The sequence below is a fragment of the Urocampus carinirostris genome, chromosome 11, assembly GCF_059441175.1.
Source record: "Urocampus carinirostris isolate Australia breed hairy pipefish chromosome 11, RoL_Ucar_1.0, whole genome shotgun sequence".
Taxonomy (NCBI): Eukaryota; Metazoa; Chordata; class Actinopteri; order Syngnathiformes; family Syngnathidae; genus Urocampus; species Urocampus carinirostris.
The window spans coordinates 37,215,619-37,235,849 of record NC_142359.1 but is presented as its reverse complement, the minus strand read 5'-3'; the positions used below and the strand labels follow the sequence as shown (position 1 = coordinate 37,235,849).

Sequence of the window (20,231 nt, the reverse complement as noted above, 5' to 3'; positions counted from 1 at the left end):
AAAAAGTATACAAGTAGGCTATTCAACTAATCACCTGAATCATCTAATTAACTCGAAACACCTTGCGAGGGTTTCCTGAGCCTTAAAAACACTCAGCTTGGTTCAGTAAACTAAATCACTGCTGATCTGACTGCTGTCCAGAGGACCATCATTTATACCCTCCATCAGGAGGGTAAGACACAAAAAGAAATTTCTCAAAGAGCAGGCTGTTCACAGAGTGCAGTTTCAAAGCATATCCACAAAAAGTCTGTTGGAAGGATAAAAAGGGGCCGGAAACGCTGCACAACCAAGAGAGGTGACCGCAGCCTTAACAAAATTGTGTAGAAGAGCCGCTTCCAGAATTTGGGGGAGCTTCAAAGACAGTGGGCTGAAGCTGGAGTCCAGGTATCAAAAGCCACAGTTCACAGACGTGTCCGGGAAATGGGCTACAATAGCTGTATTCCCATGGTCTAGCCACTTCTGAACTCAAGACAACGGAAGAAGCGTCTGACTTGGGCTATGGAGAAGAAGCACTGGACAGTTGCAGAGTGGTCCAAAGTCCTCTTTTCAGACGAAAGCAAGTTTTGCATTTCATTTGGAAGTCAAGGCGCCAGAGTCTGGAGAAAGGCTGGAGAGGAGCAAAATCCAAGTTGCTTGAAATCCAGTGTGAAGTTCCCACAGTCAGCAATGGTTTGGGGAGCCATGTCAGCTGCTGGTTTTGGTCCACTGTGTTTCATCAAGTCCAGAGTAAATGCAACTGTGTACCAAGAGATTTTAGAGCACTACATGCTTCCATCTGCTGAAAAGCTCTATGGAGATGAGGATTTCATTTTCCAGCATGATCTGGCACCTGCCCACAGTGCCAAAACCACCAGTAACTGGTGCACTGACCATGGCATCACTGTCCTTGATTGGCCTTCTAATTCCCCTGACCTGAACCCCATCGAGAATTTGTGGGGTATAGTTAAGAAGAAGATGAAAGACACCAGACCTACAAATGCAAATGAGCTGAAGGCCGCTATCGAAGCATCCTGGGCATCAATAACACCTCAGCAATGCCACAGGCTGATTGCCTCCATGCCACGCCGGATTGATGCAGTAATCCGTGCAAAAGGATTCCCAACCAAGTACTGAGTGCATCAATGGACATTTTCAAATGTTTGATTTAGTTTTGCTGTTATAAAATTATTTTTTTTACTTGGTCTGAGGAAGTATTCTAATATTTTGAGATAGGATTTTTGAGTTTTTTTTCAGCTGTAAGCCAAAATCAGCAATATTCAAATAATAAAAGGCTTGAAATAGTTCAGTTGATGTGTAATGAATCCAGAATGTATGACATTTTTGTTTTTTTAATTGCATTACAGAAAATAAAGAACTTTATCACAATATTCTAATTTTCTGAGACAGTCCAGTATATATATACATATTATATACACACACACATATATATATATATATATATATATATATATATATATATATATATATATATATATACACACATACATATATACATACATATTATATATATATACACACACACATACATATGTATATACACATACATATTATATACACAAACACACACACACACATTTATATATGTGTTTGTATAACGCAACAATGGTAAAAGTAGGAATAAGTCAAGTAGGTTAAGTTTTAGCCAATTTATTGAGAAAAATTTTGAGGTACATCGTGCAATGACAAAGGGGGAGGGCCAAAACCATACCGAACATTCTGTTGGTACTGTACCTCAAAAATAAATTCCACTTAAATCCAAAAAAATTTTTAACTTTGGTCTGTTTTTGAACACAATACCACACAGTCCAGGGCGCATTTGGAACAGCACCACACACATGAAATGTTTTTTTTTACCCATTTAAAGCAAAGTGGAATCTTATTTCTTACTATAAGCATCCCTGTGGGAGGAAAAAAATGTATGTGTGAAGTGTGATGAGGTAACGCTCGATCTGTCCAAATTAACCTGAGGTACACAAATTAAAAGGAAGCAGCAAGAGTACAACAGATGATACACAAAATATTAAACACGAGTACTTCCAGTCCCGCACCAAATTGTGGCGTTCCCTACAGTACACAAACAGGACCAAAAAAAAGCACAAGATGACTTGTAATATATAAACAATAAAATAGCAGCAAACAAGTGAATCACAATTCCGTTAAGACAAAAGAGGGAGGAAAAAGCTTTTTTTTTTTGTAGCAGCAAAGAAAAATAACATCCAAGTTTGTGTTGCTTTGGAATGAGCTCAATCAACCCTTTGACACTTCAGGTTTGTTTCCTTTCTGCAAACATTTTTCTTTTTGGAAAAAAAAAAATCATAATGTGAGGGGGGGAGACGTTTTACTTTATGTAGTCTTAACTTTCACAAAGTGGAAACTTCCCCGCGCCTCTGAAAATGCACACATTTGGCTGCAAACTTGCTTAAATTGAACACAAACTTAATATTCCGATCTGGAATAACTAGAAACAATAAGGTTTGGCTATGACAATTCAAGTACGATTAAATAAAACACGCACACAACCCCCCCTCCCAAAAAAAAAAGAGAAAAAAAAGAAGAAGAAAAAAAGTCCACGTATGACTGGTCTTGGTCAACGTAAAATAAAATCACCAGCTTTCATCGCCCCATGCGGGAATCCAGCCTAAAAATAAAATAACGCAAATAACTTAAGGGAGAAAAGACCCTACAAACCAAAACCAACACTCCTTGACCATCTGCGTCTGTCAAGAAGCATCTTTTTTGTCTTTTTTGTTTCAAAGTGCATTAATATTGTTCCTATGTCACGCGTCGCTTCACAAGTCCAAAAACAAATTTGGCAGAGCGATGCAGCAACAGCATCCCGGAACCTCCTCTTCTCCGCTGGGTTGTAATAACAGAGCGGTTTAGCTTACATTCCCGCTCCTTTTCAGACACCTGCGTTTTTCCCGCTTGCGACCTCCTGAAACACCCACAAATTTGCCACTTTTCTCACTCTTTATCACTTCAACCTTCCTCACCACTTCCTGTGTGAGCGGGCCCAGCCCACTCCTCCTTTGGTTCATGAAACTTCATGAAGCAGCCCTACAGGTGTCGGCAACAAAAGTTAGCGGATAACAGCAACGGCTAGCGCCTCCCTACCCCCTCTTTTAAATTGAATAACTAAGAGTAAAATAACTAAATACTAGCTAAATGTACACTTTTATGTCGTAGTCAACAGAAAATATTCAATAAGCCATTCCTCTTCAAGTATGAAAATATATTCAGGTTTCCGTTTAGCAGAGTGGAAAACCTAAGGCACTATCAAGTTTCAAGATCCTTAAATACCTTGTTTTACATGCGACACGGACAAAAACAAAAAAAACTTTTGAGGGGAGTGAGGGCAACAATCAAAAAAGATATAGAACTGGAAATTCCTTAATCACGAACATTTCTTAAGATTGTCAGGCCGTTGGTTGCTTGATGCAAAAATCCCTTTGTGGGAGGGGGCTTCATAAATTGACGTCACGTACGTCCGTGGGGGTGCATGATTGGTCCTGTTGTTGCTCTCGCGACTTGCTGCTGCCGTTTGCTGTGCCGGCTTGGTTGTCTTGCCGGAGGCTGGCTGCCAGGACACGCTCGATCTGCTCCTGGCATGCGCGCAAACAGTCCTGCCAACACAGAACCGTTCCTGGGTCATTTCATTTGACAAAAGGTAACATGCTGTAAAGATTTAAACCTCATAAAATGTTTAAAAAAAACAACTTTTAATACTACTGTGCTGTATTTGAAATATTGGCTTTTTGGCTGAAACAATTATCAATTTATTGTGTATTTGCCTGTACCTCAAAAATTGAAAGTTCGTTTTTGAATTTATGTCTCGAATGACAGCACTGTGCGTTTGTGGTTTTAGATGGAGCGTGTTTTTTTTTTTACTTTTTGTAAAAGTCTGCAGTATGTTCACTTTACTCATTCAGTGCCATATGGTATAACTACGTTTTCAGAAGCATTGTCCACGAGTGTCAAAACGTAAAAATACGTTTGTGTTTTTTTTTTTTTACCTAAAAATATATTTATTCCAAAGGTTTGGTGCTGCTTTACAGTAAGTATTAAACCTCTTGGAATTCTTTAAGCACAGTGGAACCTCGGTTCTCGAACGCTTCTCAGTTCGCACAAATCGGTACTCGACCAAAAATTTCGAGAAATTCTTGCTTCGCTGTTCGGTCAGAAAATCGGTCTTCCAACGCCGATAATGTGTGAGTGCGTACGCTACGGCGCGATGCTGAGCGGCGCACGGGTGTAGATGGCCCCAACCCCTCGTGACCAACTTTTATCACGTGTGTTACAATGTATGTGTTTCACCCGGTGCGGTTAGAAGGGGACACCAACTGTCAATGTAAACACTGAAGTATGTCACTCAGCTTCACCGGAAACTTCAGTGTTTACATTGACAGTTGGTGCCCCCTTCTAACCGCACCGGGTGAAACACATACATTGTAACAACGTGCACACGTGCCTCTTTTTTGGTTTTGATATCGAGGAACGGGGTAAGAAATCCTATTCATAATTATTTTCAGGGATCAGAATGGAGATTTTCATTTTCAGCTGAAATAGCCAGGGTCCAGGAATAAAGCATAAAGAAACTTGGCAATGTTCATCAGTTGTCTCCTAAACAATGGAAAAAGCTTGAAACATATTTTTTTTTTCAAAATAAAAATGAGGATTGAACCTTTCTTTTGATATTCCCAATGCCAATATAGCTACAAAAATAATTGATCTGTAGGCCTTCAAAAATGAGTCAAAATGACAACATTTGGCTGCCACTTGTACTTCCCACTTGTGAGAAACGTCTGGCATTGAATGAGTTAGAGATTAATTTTCCGTTATACCCATTTTGTTGTCTATATCATCATTAGCCACATAATCAGATGAACCTGATGCTAAATTTAGGAAAATGGTTATCTTTTCCAGACTATTAAGTCGCACCAGCCAAAAATATGCATAATTACACAACACAGCACGGTTGAAATAATCAAATCAGACCTAGAGTGCGCTCTTGCTGTTCAGTATGAAAATGTCATGTTAAATGATATATACCAGGTAATAATGCAGCAATAATTTCACAGTCTCACTGGAGTATAAGTCGCACCCAGAGCCAAACTATAAAAAAAAACTGCGACTTATAGTCCAAAAATTACGGTAATGGACATGCCAATATTCGAATAATCGTTTCAGAAATCGGTGACTAGTCGACTATTAACGTTGTCGCTAGTTAGAGCCCTAGTGAAAAAATACATCAAACTGAGCAGCAATGCAATCGTGCACGTATGGTTCGACTATTCTTTGAAATATTCCAGTATGTTTTTCTCAAGTGCAATGCAGTCAAGTGTCTTTTTCTTAAAAACAAAAGTGAGTGGGGACGGCGCGCAGACTTGGGAGGTCGTCGGGTGGCTGTTTGCCGAGTAAGCGGCTGGCAAAGAAAATAGGGAAAGCGGGGGCCAGCATTCCTTTGAAATGTTGTCTAATTGGAACCCGATGGGTCGCCGGCCGTTGTTGTGACGGAGGGGGTCGCCGTAGCAACGCGCACCGCAAAAGCCGGCAGCCAATGATGGCGGTCCACGACCACAGGAAGAAAAAACGGGTGAACCTTTTTTAGCTCGTGTTTTATCTTTGAGACACTGCACCATCAAAGCGCACACTCAGACACAGTGGGGAGACTGCTACTGTGCCGCCATGTTATCAAAAAGTGCTACAATGGATCGCCGCAGGTGCAGAAATTTGTTCTTTGACGTCTTCTCAACAAATCAAATCGGTATGTGCACGTTACATTAAACCCATGCTGAATCCTGAGGTTTACTATCACAGAATTGAGTCGAGCATTGTGTTCTGCATTCTGATTGGCTAAGCAGTTGCTCCGTCCCTTTTCTTCCTGCGTGTCAAAGACGTTGCAGTCTGTGTTTTATATGTACGGTCCCATGAAAACGGTTTTCTCCTTTCCTGATTTCTGTGTTCTTTTGCATATTTATCAGGTTTCAGATCATCACACCAATTCTAATATCACACAGCGACAGCCCAAGGAAATACCGTAAATTCCGGACTATAAGCCGCTACATTTTCCCCAAACTTTCAACCCAGCGGCTTATTCAGTGATGCGGCCAATTTATGTAATTGTAACGGCCGCCGCTGCTTGAATACAAAAGGTAAGATTTAGACCGATGGAATATATGCGCTGAGGAAGACTGCAACTTCTTACCCTGTGCACAAATTAGCGTAGACATATCCTCAACATGCAAATTTCAAAAAGAAAGGCACATGACGCAACTTTCAAGCTGAACGCAATCGAGCAATCCGATAAAGAAGGAAACAGAGCTACTGCACGCAAACTTTACTTTGCGAGCGTGTTGCTAGCGTGTTTTTGAATAAGGGAGCGTGGGACGACGTCTAAATGAGAAAATCTCTTACCCATACTGAAGGAAGGCGAATTTGATGACGTCCGTTATAAGGAGGAAGATGAGGACGGTTTACCGTGGTTTCTTCATGTACTGTATGTTTTTTTTAACTGTGTCGCGAGTAGCGTTTTGCTACCCTTCGGTTTGGGATGAAACTTATATTATTATTAAAGCTTTGAAAACTCTCGGTGTACCGTCTTTCTTTGTAAATATGTGTAACCATGTATAATATGTATTTGCAACTGTTTATTTTTGTAATGTATTTATTTTAAAAAATTATTCTGATATGTTTTGCACGAGCAAATGAGAAAGAAGGGGCGGGGCAAACGCGGGCTGACGGGAAGTGGAGTAAAGGTGAGACGTGTTGTGGACGCGGCCGACAATAGTGGATATATATTTTTCCCACCTTTATCTTTGGAAATATACACTTTTCCTTGGAATACTTTCAACGGGCACCTGGACTCTGGGTTAATTTTGTGTTGGTGTTGCATTTTTTTTATTGTGGGCGCATGCGGCTAATATACAGGTTCGTGTAAGTACAAAATCGGTTTTCCTCCCGAAATGTGGTGGGTGCGGCTTATAATCAGGTGCGGTCTATAGTCCGGAATTTACGGTACAAAATCCAGTTTTGAAATGTTGATTGCATTTATAAAAGGTACAAAAAAAAAAAAAAAAAAATTCTGGCCCTGTGTAGAAAAAGTAACTGTCCCCAATGTTAAATCACAAAGTAGCTGTGACTAACCAGTTTTAGGAAAAATGAGTTTAATTAATGGATCAGACAGAGCGCGCTAAGCCACGGCCACAATAGTGTCACAAGCAGAAAAAGTAGGGCGATCGAAACAAAAGCGAGCGACTCTTTAGCCGCAATTACTGATAGCATAGCCGTATCATTTCCTTCCTATTAAATAAACCTATCTCAAAAGACAGTAAAAAAGGTCTTTATTATTATATACAGATTTATTTTCATGGCATCAAGGTGTCCAAAGACGCCAATAACCTTATAATGTTGGCGATCAATGAGGAAGTAGTCAGCCTCGTACCAACTTTACATAGAATTTGATTTGGTTTGTTAGCTCTGCCCGACTATTCCTGCAAATGTAAAGCAGAGTATTTACTTTATTGTTTTCCCTTCCAACAGATGAGTTTTAGTTATGTCACCTCACTCATACTTCTTGGCGCATCTAATGCTATATAGAAGAAGCAAAGTTTTCTTCAGGGCTGTCTTGGCAGATTACTTTATAAATTCATAATCTATGACAGAACAAACCGTTTCCGAAATTTTGCAAGTGAAGCACCTCGACACCCAAGTCGGTCACACTTTCTGGCCCATTTAAAGACGTTAAATGGGGAAATTGTATCTTTGCGTATGAGATGGTGAACGTTTTCTTTTCATATTTGAATCTTTTTTGTTTCACAATTTGTACTATTTATTCCTGTCCTTTAAGTTTCTTTCCAGTATATGCTTGCTCTTTGATTATTTGAGGACATACAAGCTTTTCTCATTTTGTGGTACAATTCACAAACGGAAACATGCTAAAAACATGCTCCAAAAAGACCGAAAAGCTCCTCCACGAGAAAACGCAAAGTGCCCCTGTGGGAGAGCAGAAATTGCATGTGTGCAGCCACAAAAATGTGGGCCGCTGATGCTTTTTTTCAATGCAGTGGCAACACAAACAGCTTCAATAACAGTACGGTTATGAGCTGAGAGAAAGGACACTCACCACTTCCGAGTTTGTGATTTTGGCCAGCAGATCTATCAGTTTGTCTTGGGTCAGCCTCTGGTCCTTTTGGTCCAGCTGCAGGCCACAGACAGCGGCCCCCACGCTACCACAAGCAATCATGGACGGGGGGTTCATGGCGAGACCATCATCTGATGAAGATAAGGAGATAAGCTTGTAACAATCACGTCTGGGTAGCATGCGTGTGGAGCTCCTCATGTCCACTTTTTCACAGACTTGTAATTTAAAACTCATCCCCCAACAACCCATTCGAGGAAAAAGTGATTGGAGGAGCAGAGCAAGAATGCTCTTCCATGCCTCCAACAATGACTCCCTGCAGCCTTCGTTTTGGGAGACTGAGTCAGAACAGGCCTCACCAGGAGTACTACAGCGACAGGGTTAAAAGAAAAAACAGAATAATCTGTAAAATCATAAGGTTTTTACCTTTAAATCAAATTGCAAAAACAAACATTATAAGATTGAATTAAAGCCAATAATCAGGCACAATTGCTGCAAATTAGACATGCCCGATGAGATGAGAATGTACAAAATTTTGAATGTTATTCCATTCAAGGCATTCACTACAACATTAGCAGAATCGTAATTATACATAAATTATTCAAAGTAAAAGTAACAGTAAGGTAGAAATAATAGTAACAAAAGCACATAATTTTTAGCATTGAGGCATATATCTTGTTTCCTACTTTCTTCAACATATCATTTCTGGTACTGTGAATAAAAATAGTGTGCTATTGAGATAAAATCGAATGCCTTTCTCAGTCATCTATATCACTAGTGGTCTACTAGTAAGGTTTTAGCGCTCTCTCCACCGTGACCCGGGTTCGTGTTCCATTGCACACAATGTCTTGCGATTGAGGTCGGCGATATTTTTTGACTGGTCAATCATTAAAAAAAAATACAGTAACACACTACCATAAAATCTCTCAAAAATGTGATACCAAACTGAGTTCTTTCTTCAGGTAAAAGAAAAATGCACGTTATACACGAATATGGTATTTGTTATGAGGCACATATTTGCACGCATTGTGAATCTAGTCTGTTTGTAAAGGAACTTCCTACGCTGTAAAGAGATGCTTCCATTCGGCAATTAGAAAGGGTCCTAATTAAAAGTGGCCAAGTAAAATTCAATTGCACTTTTATTTATTTAAGAATATGAAGCTGTTGACCTTTTTAATGGATGCTTTTCAATTAACGATACATAGTGACTAAAGGTAAAATCGGGCTTAAAAATATCCAGCATGACCCACAGGTATCAAAGCCCGACTCATCTTGAGCCCGACCAATTAACTTGATTTGCAGGAGAGTGCCCGAAGCACCACTGTAATTTCATATTGTGATTGTGAGGACTTGGGAGGGAGACGTGATTTATGATAGAAAATTATAGCAAATTGTAACAAACTCTAAAAAATTTTTTTTTAAATTCAGCTAGAGAGCAGCCTGACCAGAACATAAATATTGACATTTTGGGCCCAACCGGGCCTAAAGTTCGGGCTAGGCTCAGACTCTGGCTTTGGTTTAGAATTGTACCTTTAATCCTGACACATGTATTAGAATACATTTTTTTTATTTAATTACGGGTTTCATTCATGAGTAGTTTACTTGACTAAAAAATATTCATTAACTCAGCCCTTTAGCTAAAGGTGATGTTTGAACTACAATATTAAAAAATTGATTGTGAGTACCATATTTTCCGCACTATAGGGCGCACCGGGTTATAGGGCGCACCCCCAAAAAATAGTTTTTGGTCCTATATCTTCCATAGATAAGGCGCACCGGATTATATGGCGCTACAATGGGAACGTCGACAAAACAGTCAGATGATTCAGTCAAACTGATTACCCCCTTAACATTCCCAAAGCTTGCAAAGAAGCAAATACGTGTTGTAGACACGTGCGGATGCGGTGTCCGTACGATGTCACTCAAATGCATCATTTCAAATATCTTTCGTAAGGTTAAAGTCTTGGGATTCAAGAAATGCCAACCATTCCTTACTTTCTATTTTCTTTTTCGCTCGCAACTTTACTGTGCATATGACAATAAACACTTGGAATTGAGTTTCATTTACTCAACTCATCACAGCAACATCAAGATCGTTCTAAAACAAGATACCGGGAAAATATAAAGCCACATAACTCACCTAAGTTCTCACGTTCAATAATGATACGCAATCATGGTCTTCTTACAACCGTGAGTGTAGTAAATCCAGGAGAGTAAAATGTTTACAAATACAGACTAATGAAACATGTTCCTTTATGGCGTAGTTTAGCAAGCTTGCTATTCAGTCATCTTTTTCGGCCAATTGCAGGGTTTGTTTTGGCCCTCTAGCGTATCCCAGGCTCCGAATAACTTCAGCCAATAGCGATCGATTTAACGGATGATTGACACATATTTTTCGGCCAATTGCAGGGTTTGTTTTTGCCCTCTAGCGTATCCGAGGCTCCGAATAACTTCAGCCAATAGCGATCGATTTAACGGATGATTGACACATCTTTTTCGGCCAATTGCACGGTTTGTTTTGGCCCTCTAGCCAATCCGAGGCTCCGAATAACTTTAGCCAATAGCGATCGATTCAAATAATGATTGACACATTGGTTAGCCAATGAAACGCCGGTATATAAATCCCAGCATACACCGCGGACTACTCCACGTTCGGGGGAAAATCGAGTCGGCGGCTGTTGCGTAAGTTGCGAGACTTTAATATTGAGCCATATATAAGGCGCACTGTATTATAAGGCGCATGGTAAGCTTTTGAAAAAAATTAAGACTTTTAGGTGCGCCTTATAGTGCGGAAAATACGGTACCTTCGAATGATACACATTAGAGCTGCACGATTAATCGAAATCTAATGGATATTGTGATGGGACATAGTGCGATTGTGTAATCGCAACACGTTGGGGTTTGAGCCAAACAGAAACCCTAACAAATCCTCCCGAGGTGAACGCTGTTTTGTTGATAAAGCACGTCAATATGAGTAACCCTCGTTTTGTGACTTTTTTTTTATCCAGCTAACATGGAAATATAAATTAAAATCCAAATTAATTTTTTCTATTGTTGGGACCTATCTAGAAAAAGAACATTAAAAGTCAAATAAAAAGCATTCAAGGGTATTTCTAAGAACACAGTGGCATGTCGTATGACCCGAGGACAACAGGAGGGTCAAGTACTCACAAAAAAACAAAATTAGCACAGAAAATGAACTCTTCTATGAAAATTAAAAAATCACTTCAAAATTACAATACTGGTCTGAAAAATCGCAATTTGTTTTTTTTTTGCCTAAATCGTGCAGCCCTAATACAACAGACGCTAATAAACAGCGCAAGGCAAAATATAAAAAAAATGATCCAGTTACAGTATACCAAGAAACTAGCAAAACAGAACTACTTAAGAGTGGGAATAACCAAAACCCTTAAGTAATCTTTATAATAAAGAGCTTTTTGTACTTTGAACTCACTAAAGTAACCTATTTTGCTACATGTTTCCTGCCATTGAATTAGCAGGGAGGCAGCAACACATTAAAACAAGCGCCTCGTTTTACGCAGTTCAGGATATGGAAATATTTAGCGGGATTGTCAGGCAAAGAGGAGATGAGGCCTACAAGGGGGAAGTTTGTGCTTCTCAGGAAAAAAGGTTTATTGTGGACGGGAGGCAGAGAGGAAGGAAGATCACAGGATCGCTGCCCTGACTTTTTTAACCTGGAGGCTTCCCTGTCAACACATAACTCGGATAAAGAGGAAAAGTAGGAGTCTGGCAAGATTGATTGGGGAGCTCGGTGATTTCCAGGCCTGTGCTCACATCTCATCCATTTGGGATGAGATGGATCTAAAATGGGTCACATGCATCACTGATGACCCATTATGTCAGCATGCCGGGCATGTGTGCGTGGGAATTTGCCGACGGGGGGACAGCCACGATTAACCGAAATCTAATCGATATTGCCATGTGACGTGGTGCAATTATGTAATATCAAGACAATTTTCAAAGATTTATACTTCTAAGTTGGTGTTTTTCCTCCCTTAGTCATTTGAGTGATGGAGTATTTGGACAACCAGAATTTATTTATATTAATCATCGCAGAGACCTTCCTGAATTCTCGACTAGCCAATGCTAGGTTGCAGCTAGCCAGCCTTTCTCTATTATGAATGAAGAAGCCCTATAATTTCATTATTCTTTTGTATGATGATATTAGGGTCATTTATTCAACTGCATTTAGGTTTGCTTGTAGATCTATAGTTGTTATTTTGTTACAGTCGTATACCTTCAGTTAAAAATGACGCCATCTCAAGGTAAGTTTGCATGTTAGTATAGGAAATTCCACCCCCCAAAAAAATTACTAGCAGAGAAAATGCACTTATCTTTTAAAATCAAAAATCGCAACAAACTTGCAATACAGGTCTGAAATGTTTCCCCTCCAAAATTGCGCAGCCCTAGCAGGCAGCAAGGGCGATGGTGCCTTTATTTACCTGTAGCGCACAAGGCGATGAGGGTCTGCGTGTGTTTGCGGACCATGGCCAAGTTGTCTTGGGGGATTGGCAACCTGTACAAGATGTGTTCCACAAAGTCGTTGGGGGTGACAGCCGCCAAGTCCCACCTCAACTTGCCCAGCACCACAAGCTCCCAGTCCTCAAAAAAACACACATGGAACAAACCTCAGTGAACATGCTTGACAAGGATAAAAAGTCATAGATCATGTCATCTATGAAAACTCGTACATGGGGAACTGCAACAATCAACAGCCTTAAAATGGAAAATCAATACCAAAACGGACGACATTTGGGTTTTTTTATTTTTGGCTTTAATAGACTTTTGTGGCTCTACTAAAAATGATTACTAAATTTCAAGTTGCTTAAAAGAGCTGTAAGGAATTTGAAACTTTGTTACTCTCTGCTGTCATCTCCTGGCATAAAGTCATAATTGCAGCCTTCGGCAGCTTGTTAATGATGCAGTTGCAAGTACATGCATTTCTTCGACTCACTAAAATAAACTCTTCTTTTATCATCTTTCAAGCGGTTTGGGTTGGTGTTTGGACTTTACTAGAAGCAGGCCTTTTCTTACTTTCACAAGTTTCATGAAAAATAAACTGTGGAGACAAGCATGACGTCACTCTCCAACACTCCCCCTTTTCCTGGAACCTAATGTGTTCCGCAGCAAACAGCCCTGATAAAAGTAAGATAAAAGCAGAACATTGCATTTGAAAATGTAATTAAAAGTGTAATGGAAAAAGCTCAAGGACTATTTGAACTTGGTTGGGCATTGTTAATACATACTTAAATAGAGAAAATATATAACCTTATAACAATTTAGGGACACCTCAAACGACACAACCCATCTTTAATATTAATTGCCTTAAGGGGAAATATCTCCAAAAAGTTACAGCTAATTTATGGTGGTAAATCAAGGGATACATTACAGAGAATTTCATTTTAAAATAATAAACACACCAATAGCAACGTTTAGTAAATTGTGTATCCCTGTTCAAGACAGTAAAAAAATTATCATCCCTTTGCAAATGATTGATTTAGTGCTACATTCATCCATTATCTGCACCGCTTAACCTCAGTAGGGTAGCAGGGGTGCTGGAGCCCATCACAGCTGTCTCCAGGCAGTGGACACCCTGAACTGGTTGCCAGCCATTCCCAGGGCACATAGTGACAGACAATTCACTCACTCATTCATTCATTCACACCCAGGGACAATTTGAACCGGACGATTAACCTAACATGCATGTTTTTCGTAATGTGGGAGGAAACCGGAGTGCCCAGAGGAAACCCACGCATGCACGGGGAGAACATGCAAACTCCACACAGGAAGGCTGGTGGCTGGATTTGAACCCATGAGCTCAGATCTGTGCCGCAAACGCGCTAACCACTCAGCCGCCATGCTGCATTTTGTGCAACATTTGGCTAATGTTATTTATTAGTACCAATAAACCGAATATCTTATCCTTAAAGCGATGATGATACCTAATTTTATTACCAAGTTATTATATATATATATATATATATATATATATATAAAAAAAGAAATTTATATATATAAAAAACACATCAGTCCGCAAAACTCACATTGGCATTGAGTGAAAGACTTGCGGTGCATTCAAAGACCAGGCATGCAGCAGGATCTCTTAATAATTCAAAGAAAAGAGCTGAAAGTTTTTTTCTGAAGTTATTTTCCAGATGTTTTACATCTAGGTAAGTACTTCTTTAAAATTAAGTTTTTCACTTTCGTTCAATAATTTCCCCGGCCGATTATCTTTACTAGGTTCGTGGAAGTGCTGGAGCACATCGCTGCTTACTTCAGGCAAGGGGCAAGGAGACACCCTGGACTAGTTGCCAGGTTTTTCACTTTCTACGCACTAGTTTAAGCACTACATTGCGAGCATAGCCAAGTAAACAAACTCACAATGAAAGATCCCCACAGTTGTAGGTACAAAATTCACCAAAGCTGTTTTTGCAAGAATGGAGTGAGTGCAATAATGTGATTGGACAAAACCCCAACTGACATTTTAAAAATGACCAAAAGTTGCAAGAAAAAAAAACAAAAAGATTCAAGCGTCTACTTTAACATTTTCCAATTGAATAAAACCTATACTTAAGTCTAGAAAGCGTCTTCCATCCAGTGGTGCCTCGGAAATGCCCATGTAAATTTGATTTTTTTATCAACTGACGGACTTTTATCTTATCATTCCGCGTGCCATTTCTTATTCCTCACATCCGTTGTGTGCAGATCGCCGACGACATGTGACAAACTAGCAAAGTTCCCCCAGCGGAGCCAGAGTGCGCCTTCCTTCCTGTCACAAGTCTAAGTGTGCTCCATTCGCAGACCTACCCGGCACACGAATCCGCAAAGTTTATGTTACCATTTGAGAAGTATGGAAAAGGACATAAACCATCCAATAGATACTGTAAATGAAATAACAAAGCAGTGATTGGTGCCATAGAGCAGACATGTCCAAAGTCTGGTCAGTGGGCGAGTTACGGCCCGTGGTCAAATTTTTTCCAACCCGCTTTTCAGGCAACGGATATGAAAAGAGCAATCCCTGTATGTTTTAAGAGCCTGTAATGTTGACCAAAGTTCAAAATGAATTTGTACAATAACAAATTTTAAAAAGTCCCCATTTCACCAGATGATGGCAGTAGCCCTTTGGCCACCTTGCCCGTGGCTTTTTGAAAGACCTTTGGCGCGCCGCATTTCAGACATGGCGACAGTAAATGAAAAAGGAAAATTGACTGTGAGGGCTGCCGCTTCCAGGACAAATGGAAATTGTATTTTTTCAATAAAATCCGAAATAACTGCATCTGGCTTATTTGCCAAGAAACTAGCTGTTTTAAAAGATTATAATATCGAGGGGCGAAGCATGCCAACTACAAAAAGCGGACTGGAAACGAACGCTGTGAATAGCTAAAGCAACTGGAAGCTGTTTTAAGAGCAGAGTAGCACTTTTACAGGAGACCCTGCGAGTCTAATGAAAATAATACAAAGGTGAGCTAGAAGGTCAATGCTGATTGCAAAACACTCCAAACCTTTCACGTAGAGTGAATTCATTAAAGAGTTTTCAAAGAATGCCAGGCTGAATAGTCGACCGTCACACATTTTCAGCTTACCAAAACTGGATCGCTTTCTGAAAACTTTGGACACCCCTGCCATAGAGCATCCATTAAGAGCTTTCTTTTTTGGTTCAATTTACAATTTAAAACAATTTACAAGCAGCGCAAATTGAAATGACAATCCCTGTATATTCCTTTTGAGAGCCCACAGTCAATGAACTCCCAAAAAAATAAATGCCCGACAGCCATTTTGTGGCTTGAAAGCTTCCTGGTTGGGCCCTGTTTCAATCATCGGCACATTTTGAAATATGGTTACTTTTCATGCTCACATATGAAAACAGCGATCAGGAAAAAAATCCCCTGCAAAATTATTTATACATGTCAATTAATTGTTAGTTGACATTGGATCCGGGCCACATTTTTTGTCACAAGCATAACGTTGGTAAATAAGCCAGGGTGGGGTTAACAAATTGGGCCTCCTGTTACTGCAGGCTACTATTTGCATTAGTTCTCTTCGATGGTGATAATCTTGTCACTGGAGGTACACTTAAGTACTTAGGTATTTGTGATCAAATAAAAATAATATTAACAGTGATAATTGAAATTGGATTTGATTATGTTTACAACCATAACTAATGGGCCAGTAAATGACTGACAGTGGCTTAACACATGCTAGCATTTAACACCATTAATCCCCTTTGGAGGCGTCTTTAGCTTCAACATTCATGCGCTCACATCCTGGACAGATGTCCTCACCTCCCCTGGCTGCTTCAGCTAAAGAGCCACTGCCACGTTCCATGTGTGGACACAATGCACCATGAGAAGACACGGAACATCATCGAACAAGGTGGCCTAATGACGTCACATATCATTTTGAACATTTAGTACACCTCGCTTATGACTGACATCTTGAGCTTCAAGTTATTTTTAATAAGTGTGAAAATTGACAATAAGTAATGGAGCATCTGTGCGAACACTAGATGGCATTGCAATCCTCTAAAGGCACAGGAGAATTGGAGGCTTCCCGTGAAACCAACTCAGCTATTAGCACAAGAATGTGAAGCCCTCGTGTGATGAGACCTCTTACCAGCAGCTCCAATGGTGAGATTGAGTTTTCTGTGTACAAACAGATCTTTTCGGCAGAGATGGGTATGCTGTCTTTTAGTTTGGAAGCCAGAAACATACACACAGCACCCAACAGTTGTAGATAATTCTTCTTAGTGGGCATCACAGCAAGGAATCTATCCATATAATTGATGGCCAAAGGGAAGACATCATCTTCACTATTCTCAGACTCACAGACCTGGAGATAAAAAAAGACACAAAAAAGAGCATTTAGTTATAGAAAAATGTTATTAGTTTAAAGAGACAATGTGTAATATTTGACCACTAGATGCCGCTGTATTGTGTAGAGCTGGGTTCTCAAACGTGTTGCCCTCAGGCAACAGGGTGCCCCCTAAGGATAGCAGAGTAGCCCGCAGATATGTTCTGAAAATAGCTCACCAGTGCTTGGTCATTGTGATTTTCTAATAAAATGATTATGTTTAGAGGTAGGCTGGGTCTATTTAATCAAACGCCTAATAATTAAACTGGTAATAACTAGTAACAACAACGAATAACATCATAAATTGCCATTTTAGAAATGTATTAATAAAGTGGGTGCAATTTGTGCTAATTAATAACAAAAAGTATCTTTTAGCTTTAAAAGGATTAGAGACCCCCAGTGTATAGCTGATGAAAACAAGTGCTACAAAACGCAAAGAATACAACTACTGAGACAAGGTGATCAAACCACACCATTTTCTTTATTTTTTTCAAGTTTTTCACTAAGTTTTTGTTTTGCAAAAAGATAGCAGGCAATGGTGTCAACTCCCTCAACGTGAGACGCATGTTAAATACGATTTTTTTTGCCCATTATTTAAGTCGATATTATTATCTAATGAATGATGTTTTTATTACCCACTAGGAGGCGCTGAATAATACACAATGTCCGAACAAGGTAAATGTGTTAAAATTACTCATTTGGTGCTTAGAAATTGCAGTAATGCAATAGGGATAAATTCAACAACTCGTTGTTGAATTCATATGAATACTATGCAAGTACTCCAAAACCTTAGAAACATTTTGCACAAAGGAAAAAAAAGTTTCAATTCGCCATGCTGCCGTCCTGCCTGAACAATTTCAAAAATTAATAATAATTCGTAGATTGAGTGAAAAGGAATTATTTTCAGTTGTTAATTAGCATCACGTTGTCGTTAATCTTTTGGGCTATCTTTTGACACAATTAGTCCATTTTTACAGTACTAGCAGAAGTAAATATCAAGCTAGGCCACATCTTTGCGAAGCTTAATTGTCTTGGTGGTGGAATTTCCGACTCTCCCACGCCTTTTCGTGACTCATCTCTACTCAATTGACATGCAAGTCCGCCAGAAAAAAAATCAATTTCGTCCGTGTAAATGTTTATGCATCATGCAATTCTGATCAAATGGGAGCTACTTGGCTAGCACTAGCATGTGAAAAAAAACGAGGAAAAACGCGCTACCAACCTCGAGCATCCAACCCGCGACGACTCGCCTCATGTAGGGCTGAATATCCGTCTGGACCTGCTGAAAGTAGTAGCACTGTGGGAGAAAGCGGTCCTCCACGGTCAGCAAGCTTTGCAAAACCCTGTCATCGTGGAGGATGTTGGTGTCCATTGGTGCTTTCACCACCGTCTCCGACTCCAAACACAAAAGCTCCATAACTCTGCGCCCCCGATTTCTCCTCGTGCTTTGTGGGTAAAATGTGGAGACGGTCAAAATGTAGACGGACAGGAGGAGGAGACGCACCCTGGTCGAAGCAGGAGGCCGAGACTGCAACTTTTGTTTCAGTCTTGCGCTCCGGTTCACCTCGTCGTCTCCTTCTCCTTCTCCTTCTCCTTCTGGTGGCTCGTCGAGATGTCAAGTTAGCGTGAAGAAGAAGCGGAAGTTCCGGTTGACTGCTTCAAAATAAATTTTACTTTTGAATTCTCAGTGTTTCTACACTTTTCTGAGCCAAGCCACACTTTATTTTTTTTATTAGAAAAGTCTTTAGGTAGACTCTGTCGAATATGTTTAGAAAATAATTGATGACAACAGATTACTGTCTTTTAAAAGCTTTGAATTGAATAGATTGGCCTTTCTTGTCATTGCCCCCTTACTTTTGTGTTTTGTTCATTTAGAACGACATAGTGTTTCAACATAATGACATACCTGTCAACCTCCACGGCTCCATGCCCGTACAAACTGTCATATTTTCCCGTACAAAATACAAAATAATCATACACCATTTGGTTTTTTTTTCGGAATGATGCATAATTGGAATTCCCCAGGCAGCAGACGCACGCGCACAGTAGCATCAAACCGCTCGCTTCGTTTGCAACAAAAAAAACGATACAGAGATAGAGGCTTCCGCAGCGAACTCCTATGACTTGATTGATTTGCCGTTTCCGTGATAGTCGGTGTATACCGGATGTTACCCATCATTAACAAATTTGCGTTTTTCCGTACAGATATCCTTGTACGTCGTACTCGTCTTAAAATGCATAAAAAAACATACTTTGTGCGGCAAAACCGTACAGGTTGACAGGTATGTAATGACTATCCCAATGTTTCAAAATTATTTCCAGTCACGCCCCCTCTCAGAAGAAGAAGTCGTCTCGCTGCGGCTGGGTGGTTAGCGCGTAGCCCGGCGGTGCGGATGTTCAGAGTTCAATTCCAGCTGGCAAGGCCTCCCCATGCAGAGTTTGCATGTTTTCCCTGTTCCTGCTTGGGTTTCCTATGGGCATTTCGGTTTCCTCCCACATTCCAAAAACATGCATGTTCGGTTAATTGGCCGGTCCAATGTGTCCCATGGTGTGAATGAGCGACTGAGTCCTCTGTCTCTGTGTGCCGTGCGACTGGCTGGCAACCAGTTAAGGGTGTCCCCTGCCCACTGCCCGGAAATAGTTGGGAGAGGCTCCCCGAGAGAACCCCGTGACCCTTGAACAATGAAACATAAACGTGGACCATGAATAACAAAACTTGAGGGCTTTTCCTTTCAGTGAAAATTAAGATTAATTGAAAAGACAAACATTGACAGTATAAGTTTTTGTGATCACTGTGGCTCAGGAGGTTTATTTTTGGATAATAATTTTGCTGTAGTTTGATATTTGACTACAATTTAAATACATTTTTCAAGTTTTACAATATTTTATCTTGTTTTTTAATTTTTTCTATAAAAATAACAAAACTAAAACTGCCGGTGGAACCAAAATCTGTCTTGATAACTTCTAACATTTTTCTGTTTTTCTTTTTAATGAAATAAGAAAATGATTAAGATAAGCGGGGGTTCTCGAACCCATCCCAGCCATCTTTTGGCAGTGGGCAGGGGACGCTCGCTCATTCACACCAAGGGACAATATGAACTGGCCAATTAACCCAAAATGCATGTTTTTTGGAAGGTGGGAGAAAACCGGAGTGCTCGGAAGAAACCCACGCAAGCACGGGTAGAACATGCAAACTCCACACAGGAAGATTCAATCTCATGAC

At 40.1% G+C, this 20,231-nt stretch overlaps 1 protein-coding gene across 2 annotated transcripts; it reads right to left on the bottom strand.

Moving 5' to 3' along the window:
- Positions 1-1,631: 1,631 nt before the first annotated feature.
- LOC148357277 (G1/S-specific cyclin-D2-like) lies at positions 1,632-18,615 on the bottom strand. Of its 2 annotated transcripts, XM_088347866.1 has the most exons (5): positions 18,231-18,615; positions 16,772-16,987; positions 12,601-12,760; positions 8,123-8,271; positions 1,632-3,623 (listed from the first exon to the last, which is right to left on the bottom strand). In XM_088347866.1, the coding sequence occupies exons 1-5, from the start codon at positions 18,423-18,425 to the stop codon at positions 3,465-3,467; spliced, it is 879 nt and encodes a 292-aa protein (XP_088203992.1). In that variant the 5' UTR covers positions 18,426-18,615; the 3' UTR covers positions 1,632-3,464. The 2 variants fall into 2 exon arrangements, with proteins under 2 accessions (XP_088203992.1, XP_088203993.1); XM_088347867.1 differs by lacking the exon at positions 8,123-8,271.
- Between the last annotated feature and the right edge of the window lie 1,616 nt (positions 18,616-20,231).

Bases quoted from the DNA above. Each gene is read 5' to 3' on its own strand.
- LOC148357277 (XM_088347866.1), bottom strand. From the start codon at position 18,425: ATGGAGCTTTTGTGTTTGGAGTCGGAGACGGTGGTGAAAGCACCAATG. The intron at 16,988-18,230 runs GTTGGTAGCGCG...TTTTATCTCCAG, and splicing joins TCGCGGGTTGGATGCTCGAG to GTCTGTGAGTCTGAGAATAG. The intron at 12,761-16,771 runs GTAAGAGGTCTC...TGTTTTTTTGAG, and splicing joins TCTCACCATTGGAGCTGCTG to GACTGGGAGCTTGTGGTGCT.